At 43.5% G+C, this 12,752-nt stretch overlaps 1 protein-coding gene across 2 annotated transcripts in view; it reads right to left on the minus strand.

The window, feature by feature from the left end:
• Positions 1–409: 409 nt before the first annotated feature.
• slc8a2b (solute carrier family 8 member 2b) overlaps positions 410–12,752 on the minus strand; it is a 29,143-nt gene continuing 16,800 nt past the window's right edge. For both annotated transcript variants that reach the window (XM_037267682.1, XM_037267681.1), the window contains 14 exons: positions 9,921–10,340; positions 9,335–9,472; positions 8,967–9,194; positions 8,453–8,833; positions 8,110–8,235; positions 7,844–8,039; positions 7,481–7,611; positions 7,046–7,419; positions 6,876–6,979; positions 6,527–6,544; positions 6,017–6,141; positions 5,207–5,306; positions 4,320–4,592; positions 410–4,235 (listed from right to left, as the gene is read on the minus strand). In XM_037267682.1, the coding sequence (XP_037123577.1) occupies positions 3,859–4,235; positions 4,320–4,592; positions 5,207–5,306; positions 6,017–6,141; positions 6,527–6,544; positions 6,876–6,979; positions 7,046–7,419; positions 7,481–7,611; positions 7,844–8,039; positions 8,110–8,235; positions 8,453–8,833; positions 8,967–9,194; positions 9,335–9,472; positions 9,921–10,283 (2,934 nt within the window). In that variant the 5' untranslated portion in view covers positions 10,284–10,340 and the 3' untranslated portion in view covers positions 410–3,858. The remainder of the gene's footprint in view (positions 4,236–4,319; positions 4,593–5,206; positions 5,307–6,016; positions 6,142–6,526; positions 6,545–6,875; positions 6,980–7,045; positions 7,420–7,480; positions 7,612–7,843; positions 8,040–8,109; positions 8,236–8,452; positions 8,834–8,966; positions 9,195–9,334; positions 9,473–9,920; positions 10,341–12,752) is intronic.

Here is a 12,752-nt window from a genome sequence, read left to right on the forward strand (position 1 = left end):
TATGATGACGTACTTCCTGATTCCACACGCAGAATAAATAGTAAAAAAAAAAGTAAATATAAATAAATATTTTATATGAATATTCTAATTATACTATTAGTTGAATGGCACATCTACAGATCTCGATACACAAATCAATAAACTATTTTTTTACAATATGAAAATGAAGTCAAGGAAAAAGATTAGAACTATCAGATGCTCCGTAAATATGAAGGCAAATAAAACTGATTTTTTGGGGGTAAAAACTCTTTGTAATATATTGATTAAATCTAAGCTCATTTTTCATGTCGCCCCCTGGCTGTAGTATTTGTATGTTCCGGTTTTCAAAATAAATGAGGACAATAGCTCTATAGAAAAAGCATGAATGGATGAGTTTATGTTGTGCAAAATAATACACTCAGACACGTGCTGCCTTGAAAATAAACAAAATATATTCAAATAAGAACAACTTCCGTTGAATAAAGAACTTTTGTTTTCTTTCAGTAACACATTACACGTCATGCCATGTTCTGAAAAACAAGCATCTTTTTTAAATTTAAATATTTTTTAGACATTTGCATTTGATATAAAACTTAAATATATTATTCTGAGTTAATGATTTATCACAGCTGTGAATAAATGCTAATGTCAATCACATCTTTTTTTTTTATCTGGAAACCTTCAGGCAGAAATGTTCACACACAGACACAGAACAAGACATCGGATAGGGAACACAAACACGACAGTTATTGTACATCAACAAAGACCTGCGACATGGCTTAGAAAAGTCGCCTTAAAAATAACAGAGCAGGCTTTATTTTAACAGTCCCTCCAAGGCAACTACTTAGTAGACTGATGTTCACGTCGCTTGCTACTTGAATTCACCCAAAGTGGAATAGCGGGCGTAGGGAAACTGGTCCTATAAAATACGCCCATAGACGTCCTTCACATGCTGCTAGAAACACATACAGTAAAACACAAAGTTTCGTCATGCAACTGGCGAGGAACATGGCGAGAACACGCACACACCACACACACATCGGGAAGAGGAAAGAGGGTATCACGTCTAACTAGAGAACAGCAAAGGCCGAAATCCAAACAGTAAAGGTTCTGGCAATGGAGAACATTGGCTGGACATTGCAAGACGGTCCTGCCCCAGCGGTGTCAGTTGTATTCTTTGCACGTTCTGCATTGTTCCTTCATGTAAACATGCTACATACGTACACTCAAAACTCCGCCACAAAAGGGAGCGGGATGAGGAGTGACAAGAACACTGGCACAAGATGGAGATGACCTCATGTCGAAAGAAGCTAATAAGAAAAGGCTGTGTTGGAAATCATTCTCTATCCTCCATGTGGTGCCCTTATGTAGTGAATTTCCCGTTTGTCTGTTTAGTAGGTGCAGTGTGAGTTATCACAAATATATTCCACAACATATTTGTTATGTAAAATACACAGAGTTGAAAACAATGATGTCATATTTATTATATATATATTTGTGTTCACTTTGTATTACGGAAAGGCCATCAGCTGACGATCTGCTACATTGTAATTAACTAAACAATTTTTGATTTGACTGAAGCGTGAACCACTGCAGCTTATAAAAATCCCTTTATGGTGATGTGGGAGAGAGGAATGAGTGAGTAATTCCGAACACAGCCACAAACATATTTCCTGTATTGCACATATTGGAAACCATGTACCTGTGGGCACAAGGTCATCATCTTCGTAAATAAATAAATAAAAATAAATAAATATCTATCTTCAATGCAAAGCGGCAGTCAGCACACGTGGTTAGCTCGCTCTATTTTGATACACTCACTTTTGATATTCTACACTTGAGACTTGTATCAAAATCTCTATTGTCAGTAACGTGGTCATGTAAACTACTGTGGTGTGTTTGTGCACACTGAGACCACTCTGAACATGGTCCAGAAGTACAAAATTAACAACCTCAATGTAGCTGAAAGAAAAATATACAAAATTAGCTCTAGAAAGGTTACAAAATTTGCTTCATTCAGGCAAAATGAGTGGTTTTCATCTCACAGATTGCACTTGTTGTTATTGCCGGTGCTGCGACTGTTATGCGTCGGCGTCACCGAGCAGATTTTTACAGTAAACAAATTCTCCAGAGGATTGTGCTGCATTTGTGTTGCTTCTAATCTAGGCTCATATCTCGAAGTCTTTGCACGCGGAAGCTTGTTTGCAGTGTGGAAAGCAGCACACCTGGACACTATGAATGGCTATGTATGTACATTATGTAAATTGCACCCCTTAGTGGTCTATATTTTTACAGTATCTACGGTAGAGGAGGAAACCCGTGCAGGACAAGGCCTGGGACTTCAGTGTTTGTGTTTGGTTTGGGGTTAGGCTATAGTTAGGGCCTGGGGGGGGGTAGAATTTAGTCAGGGGGCGTTCGGGTTATGCTAAATTGATGTTGTCACCCTCCTGTGCAATACTGCGCCACAAATATCTGCCTCAGCGTGCTGTGTTACCTGAATCCAGCAACTCATAGTAAAACTAATACTACCACTTAATATGAGATTAGATTTAAACACGAAAATAGCAATGCAGCAGATGCTGCCTAGGGGACTTTTACAGTCCCTTAAGACCACTTACATACATGCTACCTTAGCTCAGCAAATTTATTCATCCCGAGTGCAGATTGATCTGAGAAAGCAATCAAAACTGGTCTCATAGACTGTCGTTGTTTTTAAGGCATTGTATGGGTGGCGTCACCAAGCTTTGTGCGGACAGAAATCCCATTAATGAGTCTTCAGCACATAAAATTCCCCTGGCTTTATATGTTAAATGAACCACCCATGCATTACCTGCTCGAGAAAAGAGCACACTGGGGTTTATGCTGCTCTAATTGAGTCTAGATCAGTGTTTCCCCAAGTTTTTCACAAAACACTTGTCTAGAATTCTCAGGGGAGGCGGCTGTAAACACACAAATGCAAGTATGGCTTTTTACAGTACAGTTCGAAATTCCTCATATGAGCTGATGTTGCCACATGTGGCTACACATGCTAAAAAAAAAAAAATCCCCTTCATCCATGTTTCTGGATAGATTCAGTTACTGTGGCAACCGTGCAGGATAACAGCAAAGTACTTTGATTCCTCCCGTGGAGTCCACTTGGCGGGGTGTTTTCATCTCGCTCTGGATGAGCGTGGTTCTATTTACAAGCGCCTTCCTTCTGTTCCGTCCATTAGCCGTGTAAACTCTTAACAAGCAAAGTCATTGTAAACATTCCACTCTTTTTCGCTTCTGCCGATGGATCTTCTTTGTCCATATGAGCTTCCTTATCATCCATGCTACATTCACGCTAGCTCTTCTCACCATTCAAACACTTGTTTTTGCCCTCTGATACTTTCTGTCACTTTATACAAGCATACATGTCACGTGTATTTGTGTTTGTGTGTGTGCATGTAATAGCCCTCTAGACCAGAGGTTCTCAAACCGGGGTCCCTGAATCCCAAAGCTATTGCTAAAGAGGGGGCAAAATAGTTTGCAATAAATTATTATGTCGCATTATTTTTAAAAAATGCGTGTGTATATATCTGCACAACATAAACATTTTCCTTTGGGTCAATTAAAAGCCTTGATATGATTATGATGTATCACCATAATATTAAAAGTCGGTGTTGGAGAGAACTTTGTTTATGTAGCGTTACAGCTGTTCATCCCAACAAAATATGACTTTGTTTTGATGTCATTACAATTCCTGAATTTTTTGGGGATTCAGGCGTACTCTTGGTAATTATCTCTAAGTATCATTAGGATTATAAAGGGCTCCTTGGAAAAATGGACCCAAGAAGTTTGAGAACCCCTGCTTTAGACCTGCAGTGTGTCAAAATGTGTCCTGCATGTGTCTCCTGTTTAGAAGCCCGGTATGTGGCAGTAAGCCTCCAGGGAGGAAAAGAGGATGTAAAGGAACCACAAGCCCAGAAAGAGCAGGCTAGTGAGGATACGAGACAGTCGAGACCCTCCCAGCTCACCTCCAATGGAGGGCCGGCGCCGGAATAGTAGCACACCCATGCAGATGAACGCAAAGATAGTGAAAAGCGTGACGGAGAAGGCCAGAGAACCCGGCTTTACTAGGAACTCTTTGCCCTTGCTCTTCCAGTAGATGGCGGCTACCGACCAGGCCACGCCGATCCCGAGGAAGACGTTGACGGCGTTGCTGCCTGTCACGTTGCCCACCGAGGCGTCTGCGTGCTGGTCCTGGACGGCGGCCACTTTGCTGGCAAACGTGTCTGCGGGAGAAACAAGACAAGAGAGTCAAGCCTTGTGGAAGACAATCCATGGACCAATTTAAAGATGAGGACAACTTCACTCACCAGGAATGGACGTTCCCAGGGCCACAAAAACAACGGCGGTCACAGAGTCTCGCAGTCCCACCGTGCAGCCAAAGTGCGACGCCAGGTCCCCGATAATGGCAGTAAGCAGGCCGATGGCGCTGATGGAGACCATGAAGCAGGCCCAGCCGTTCCAGTACTCGGTAGGTGGAACGCAGGCGAACAAGACCTTCCAGAAGACGGTGAGGAAGTGCATGACGTAGTCGTAGCAGGAGGGCAGGCGCTCCTCGCGACCCTCTTCCTCGTCATCGTCACCTAAACGATTGCAAAGAAGCAAAGTGAAGTTTACGTGATGTCCACTAGATGGCGGCATTGACTGTTCTGTCACGTTTATTGCAATAAGAGAAAATACTTACACTGGCTTATTTAAACATTGAAATGGGACCAAAGATGACAAAAAGCAAATTTGCTTCCTCACAATGGTTACTACTATCAAGAATGAACTATAGATGCAATTTTAAAAAGTCCCATGATGGTGCTTTTGATTTGAGTGCTTTAAGTTTCTCGGTGCAGCAGTAATTGTAGTCTGTAAAGCTGATGTTGCGGAAAGATTGTAGGTCAGATCATTTTAAAGAGGAACTATTATGGAGGAGAGATGTTTGTATACAAACAAGAGAGCTTGTATACATATAATTGGCTCTCTGGAGTGCTTGTCTACGTATCAAATTAATCTTTTGCTCTCTGTCCATTTCTGAAAATGTCCCGACTGTAGTGTATGAAGTGCTGCTTCCACCAGTGAAAATGAAAATGTATTGTCTTGATATCTGCTCCCTTTTTTTTAATTAAAGAAATAAAATCTTCATTTCGTCTCCACAGTTTCTATATCGTTTGTTCTCATTAATGTTGCGGCCTATCTGAACTTAGTATACCTGCGCTCACAGTGACAGCCTCCACAAACTGTTCCCTCCAGGAGTGTGTACCAATGACCAGCGCCAAGTTGGTCTTCTTGATGAGCTTGTCCACAGTGCTCTGTCAAAAACAAAGCGAGAAGGATTTTAAACAAGCAGTGAAGACCACAAAGCCTTGAGAACGTGACTCCCATCTGAGATGACGTCTCGAGCGTACAGCTTCCATTTTTAATGCCGCCGCCGAATATTAACGCCGCCTACTCGTGCAGAGACGAATCTCTCTGGGGCTTAAAGCTTTTTGGTGACATCAATAAGTCATTAACACGGCAAGAAGGCCATTAACCACCACAATAATGGCTGCGGGAGGTTTTTACGTCAGCGATTTCCCAAGCGTTTTCTCTGCGAACACAGGCGCAACCGATCAATGGAAACTGACAGACAAGAGGCCGTCTGGAGAAATAAATTAAACATACTGACTGCTTTTACTAGAGTACTTTGCTTTCATCGCTTCGTAGTTATAAACCAAACCTAGTTAAAGGTATTTACGTTTGTAGTCGATAATAGTAATAAAAATTAATATTATTAAATAATGTGATTTTTAGCCATTTCTGTTGCATGAGTGGCTGTTTTTGGCATGTACATGCAAATAGATTTTTTTTACTAATTTTGGGAACTAAATTAATCCAACAAATATAACATGACTTTTGCTGTAAATCATCCAAAAAAATCGACAGAGCCATATGCGGGGTTGAAATAATACAGTATAAAATACGCATTAGCAAGATTGTAATGTTGTCATTTTAAAGTATTGAAATAAAAAACTTGCTCCACCTTGAACTCATAGGACTCCTCGATGACCACCTCCAGACGGCTGTGCTCCCCCAGGATGGGCTTGCCCATCTCGGCAATCCTTCGGGCCTCCTCCTCCTCAGCGCTCAGTTGGCCCTCTGACCCTTCTGAAGGGAGAATTGAGTGTGTTACAGATATGTTCAATGAAATTATGATCAAGTCAGAGTAAAACAGCGGGTTCTCCTGCATCATTATAATGATAAAGGCCGAGCAGCAGGACGTCACCAGCGGGCTGTTGTCGACATGTTTTTCTCCACATGGTGCACGACTATGATCATAATGATGAAGTGGTACAGTGAACCGCAACATATTATCAGTTTGATTTTTGCTAAAAAGCCTATTTACTGATTTTTTTTTTTTAGAATGCTATCCTCTGACCCAGAAAAAAATCAAACAAGCAACAGCTTGTAAGTCAAAGCACCACTGCACCAACAATTGAGGACAAAAATGGCATAACAACAAAAAAGCTAAATAAGTCAGAAGCCATCTTACCTTGGCTGAGTAGAAGAGCTGTAATGAAGACAAAAAGGGAGGAAGAATAGTTACTGATAACAAAAGTCATACACTGACTCATCCTTAACACATCCTTGTTTAATGTGTAATGTGCTTTGCAAGTAATTTGTTTGTGTGGCATGTATATAATGTACTTAGCATGTATGATGTATGTTCTTGGAGTGTTGGGTGAATGTGCCTCGTATGTGGCTTGTACGCTTTTAGCTTGTTGGATTTGTACGGTTGTAGTGAATGCATGCGTTAAGTGCTTTGCATGTTGAATGTATGTGCTTGACATTGCTAAGCATGTTTGATGTATGATTACCAGTTGGGGGTTCTTGCCAGTTACCTGAAATGCCTCTTTTCAGCCAGCGTGGCTCCTCCAAGACGATAAAGAAGTTTTCATGCTTCTCGTATTCTTCGTCATCGATTATCCTCACCTGGAGTGTCTGACTGCAAATGCACACCCAGATTAAATTATCAATCATGAAAAAAGTGGCATCAATGGGCTGAGCTCACGTTGTCTGGTCGTTGGTGAACTCCAGTTCGCCCTGCGCGTCCTCAAAGTCCTCCCCCGGCTTGGCGGTGCCCGCCTCGGTGTGGTATGGCAGGATGACAGTGCCGCGGGCACCCGAGTTGCGCACCACCGTCACCTCCATGGTGCCCACGCTCTCGCTGATGCGCACCATACGCTCGCTGAAGGTGAAGATGCCGGCGTGGTCGTCATCTAGAATGGTCACCGTGGCCACCAGGGGCTCCACCAGTCGGCCTTTGGGCGCGGCGCCCGCCTCGTCGCTTTCGAACATCCCCTCTGCGTCGCCAACCCGCAGGTTGAGCAGCCGCACAAAGAAGTGCTCGTCCTCCTCGAAGATGTCGTCGTCGATAATGCCAACCTGGAGATCGAATACCTTGAAGCGATTGTCCATATCGAAATCAACGTTCATCTTTTCTTACCTTGATTTCCTTACGAGTCTCTCCCGGTTTGAACACCAGCGTTCCTTCGCTGTACTCGTAATCAGAGCCGGCGTTGGCTGAACCGTCTTCAGTCCTGTAGTCCACGTAGAAGGTGTTTTCTCCCAGGCCCCCTGAATGCATCAGATTGGAAATTCATTACATAGGGTGGAATCAATATTGGACTTTTCTGTGAAAATTTGCATATGTTTTGACCCCAACTTGTAGAAGAAGGCCGGCCAATGTGTACGAGAGCAAGAAGATAAATGACCACTGTGATTGGCTAATGTGATATAGAAAATGGATGAACAGGATATGCAAATTAAGTCTGAATTAAAACCCTGGCTAGAGTTTTCTTTTCCCTACCTTGGCATACAACAGCCAACGTGAGGATGCCGCAGTTCTCCATGCACTGGCTGTGAGCGCTTTCAAAAGAGATGCGGCTGCACTCGCCCAGGTCGTCATCTTCTGGCGCCTCCTCGTCGGTGACCACAGCGCGGCGAGCGTGGTCCGCAGCGTGTTTCTTCAGGACGTTACCGGCTCCGATCATCATGCGTGTGGCCTTGAGTAAACAGAGGTGGTGGATATTGGCGAATAAGATATTGGCTTTGGGCATATTCCTGCAGTGTTACCTGTATGCGGTAGAAGGCTCTGCTCTTCTGCTGGTGCAGCAAGGCGTAGTAGTTAGCTAGCTCCATCAGCTGATCCAGCTCTTTGTCTGGATATTTCTGCTTCAACTCCTTCAAGATGCGAATGACCTTTGGGGGTGCAAAACACTCATTTGGACCTAAGAATATCTCAATTACAATTGGAAAATATCCAAAAATCAATGATCTGATCTGGCACATGGGCGGTTCAAGCATATTCCAAGGGAGGGGGGTCAGTGCCCCCATGACCCCCCCCACCCAGCTATGCCCCTTTTCCCTACACTACCATCAAGACAAATTTTCAACAATCATGTGTTCTGCTTCCTACCTCCTTGCGGCTCTCATCCAGCTCCCGACTGGTCTCCATATTGACCAAAGCGCTGTTGGAGTTGGGCAGGGTACCTCCAACGCCGGTGGACAAGGACCCAGCTGTAGCCGCGCCCACATTATTGCCAGCTGAACCATCTACGCCGTGGTTCTCGGCAGGGACTACAGATCCTCCGCATGGCTGCAACTTGCTGTCGCCAATCATCTCCATAACGCCCTTATTGGGCGTCAGGTCTCCCTCCATCTCCACGACGATGCCGTGACGTTTGTCGGCACGGTAACGCTTGCCCATGTATTTGTAGAAGAGAAGACGGCGATCGGCGATCCAGGCCAGAATGACGCACACTGGGAAGTACAGTAGGGTCACCAAGGCCTCCCATACCTAATACAGGAAAACAATTTAAATTCAGTTGCATTTAAACCATGATGACATTAATGCGACTGCTTTTCTTTTCTTGATTGACATTGTGTATTATTACATGGACCTCAACTTGAACGCTATTAAATAAATTCACCTCGACCACACCGGGCGACATGACGGACAGGATGAGGTAGAGCCAGATGTAAGCAAAGATGCTCCAGAAAGCGGTAATGAAGAAAACCCGCAAGTGTTTGATCTTGCGCACTTGGCCCTGTGGGATGACCCACACGCAAATGGCAATAATCACAAACATATTGAAGGCAGCACTGCCCACGATGGTGCCCGGTCCCAATTCGCCGGCCTTGAATTCGTGACCGCACACCTGCAGAGATGGTGGAAATAGCATCTGTAAGTATTGAGTCAACTCTTGTACTTAAATAAAATTCAGCAAATAAGTAAAAAAAAAAGTACAGACTGATGTGCTTAAGGGAATAGCAATAGTGTGTGCGCTTGTGTGTGTACCTCTATGACTGACAGCAGGATCTCTGGTGCACTGGAGCCCAGAGCCATTAGCGTCAAATTCGACACCGTTTCGTTCCAGATTCGAACTGTTGCCACTGATGTTTCCCCGTTTGGCATGGTGATGGTCACCTCCTTCTCCTGTTGGTCAAACACACACACAACGATAATATAAGCGTGCACATAGATCAATTTAAATAGGATTCAACTTTATTTAGATTGTCAAAAAGTACAAGGCAACAAAATGGAACTTGTATCTAACTAACTGATCCTATACTCTTAAAATAAATGTATTCAATTAATCTAATAAGTTCCTGTTTGGTTCCTCCTCGATTCCTGACGACCGGACTAAAAAGACTCAGGAATAATGAATAATAAATGATGTTTGTGAATCGTATTTGGCAACTTAAGTACATGCTCAAAATGAATCCCAGAAGCATATGGCTCATTGCCCAAGGTTATTTTTGAACGCCGTGTTACAAGGAACTGCAAAGAAGTGCATTTTTGTGATCCCAAGGTGGCTTGATTTAAACAGAAGTGAGGCAGTATTTGTCTATTTTTTGGACCAAGTTTGAAAAGGTGACCTCACCTGTGATGTAATGACCTCGATGGATGCCATGAAGCGGTCAGCGATGATGGACACCCCCAGGAACATGTACATGAGAGACACAAAGTAGACCACCGCCCGGGCGATCTGGTCCCCGATGCCGGGCTGGTTGGGTCTCCAGACGGGCAACAGGATGCCCGGCTTGCACACCGTCACGTCATCGCACTTGCCCTTGGCTGGGACGCTGCTATTTCCATATGGCCCGGCGGAAGGCAGGGAGGAGGGCAGCACGGAGGTCGAGACCGCCGACCCACGTTGGGACTCGGATCGGCAGGGTGGCACGGAGGAGAGGAAGAGGAGGGCGAAGAGGAGGAGGGCCGGGGCGGGTGAGGAGAAGCGAGACATGGCGGCGCTACCTGGAGGGCACACGAAGGACGGCTGCAGGCAAAAGCGCTAGTTCACCTTCAAGAGAGAACAAAAAAATATATATAAAAACATGGTAAGCCTTATGTTTAAAATCTTTTCATTTTTTTGGTATATTTCAGGGCACCTTTAAAAATGGACTTTCTGTGTCCTTTTGGGTCTGGCTGCCATCTGCTCATAAAAGATAAGTGAATCTGAATTCAGGAGCCAAGATGCGCTCGTTTAGTGTCCATCCAAATTTTGTCTCCACCTAGTTGGACCACAGACTTCAAACTTGGTGCGACCTAATAAAAATATTTTGTGGTGTCATGACCTCGCCTCAGTATTATAACATCTTGACTCAAGGTCTCTTCATGATGGGAATCGTAGGTGTGCAATAAAATGTGTTTTGGTGAAAAGCGCTTTTAAATCACAAAGCAAGGAGTTTATTGTCATCCATTAAAGGTTAAGGGAGCGTGCAATTGCCATCCATCCTTTTAATGAATAACCAAATAATTTCAAGAGGTGAGTAGAGTATTTGTCCAAATAAAAGAGGCTCATGACTCATTTGAGAAGCAAGCGGCCTACTTTTTTGGCTCTTTTGAAGTTAAAAGAGAAAAGCTCCAATGTGGGTAAATGAACCCGTGACTGAATTGTCAAAGAAGCTCTTAAGCAATGTTATTGTTGTCATTTACATTTCTACACAGTAATTTGTCTCCATTTTGTTGTTGCTCCTTTCAATCTGTGTGCCTTCTTTCAATCTCGCTCTGTCCAATAACAATATCCATCACATTAGAAATAACCAAAGGGAAGGCATACAGATTGACTATTGTCTTTCAAATAAATAAAATAAACAAATGAAGCATGACTTGAATGACAAAACGGTGAGGGTGTTGATGGATCAGCGACGCACTGTTGCCATGCCGACAGGGGCAGAGATCCTCAGGGGCAAATCGATCGATGGTGGAGAGATGAGGGGGTTGTTTTTGAGAAAGCGAAAAAGACAGCAAAGCTTCATTTATCAACCGGAGGAGACAGAGCTGAGGGCGAAGCTAATTCATTCACGAGCGGACACACACAGAGCGCTTGAAAAAGGAATAACATAAATAACGGAATGTATTGTGAATATATTGCTGGAGAGTCTCCAGTGGAGACCACCACCGATCAATTCTAATTTGGATCAGTTTCACATAGTTGCGATTCATTCATTGAGGTAAAGAAAAAAAAAGATCTAATCTTGCAATTTTAGCATATTGCCTCAATCCATCAGGTAATTTTCTGCTTGGTCTTGCAAACAGCGCTGACAACCACTGGCACGGTTAGAATATTTTTCTCAGGGGGGGGCCAAGGGTATCTCAGCGGGGTTCGCAAAACATACAAAGAAAACATTTACAAAACAAAACTATTCCTCAAAAAAATATTCATTATTTGACTTCAGTGTTGGTATGGCTCAGATTTTTCTTTACATGTGTGTTTCTTCATGACTGACTTGGCCATCAAAGTTTATGTTGCAATGTTTATTTGTATTTTGTTAACACCTTTGAAGCAGTATTAATGTAACACTGTTTATGAATTTTGAAGTTTGATTGATGCATGAATAACAAGTGTTTATAGCAAAACATTCCGGCTATCGATTCAGCTTCCAATCATTTGTTGTGCAGTGTGAGTCTGCACACTTTTAGTTACAGCGTGGCGCTCTGGAGAAAACTTTGTGACTGAAGCCATAAAAAAAGCCTCTTAAAAGCTGAGAGTTGTGAGAACATTCATCTCTCTCGGGCATTGTAAGTGGCATTGTGATGCACTTTGAGCCTCTCTGCAGCTCATTTCGCCGTTTCTTTTTCCAAAGCGAAGCACAAACACAGCAATGTACGTCAAATTGTCCTCATAGTTTGCAGGAAGTGCCGTCGTCTTTGGGTAGAGACAGACGCAGAGACAAACACGGAGCCGAGGAACTCTCTGCCGAGGGGAAGGGGAAGATTGTCTCTAAATTGGTATATAATAAAGCTGCCTATTGGGCTCCCAACACACCCTGAAGTACAAATTTCACACTCTCACTACTTTTGCTTTGTCCAACTGTCATGGACAAAAGAAGAAAGCAGTTTATATATCTAAAAAAACTGCTTTCTTCTATTGTGCATGAGTATTGATGTCAAAATTGCAAAGTTGCTGCGATACTGTGACAGTATCCATTGACGACCAATCCTCCAAGGTACGCGTGCTGATTAATTAATGTGCAAGTCCCGAATGATCTCGAAACCTGTTGATTAAATATCAAAGAGACACATCAGACGGATGGAAAGCAATACAATATACAGCAGATGGTGCACACACGCACGCGCCAAGTTGTTGTTTGGCCTCCAGGGTTCGTTCGTGCTTGTGGGTGAGACCTAAACATGCCCGACAGCTGAACTTCATCTGTGTTGTCCTCTCTGGGGACAATAATTTGTTTTCATATCCGGCGCCTTCAGCTGC

This window comes from Syngnathus acus, chromosome 13, assembly GCF_901709675.1.
Source record: "Syngnathus acus chromosome 13, fSynAcu1.2, whole genome shotgun sequence".
Classification (NCBI taxonomy): domain Eukaryota; kingdom Metazoa; phylum Chordata; class Actinopteri; order Syngnathiformes; family Syngnathidae; genus Syngnathus; species Syngnathus acus.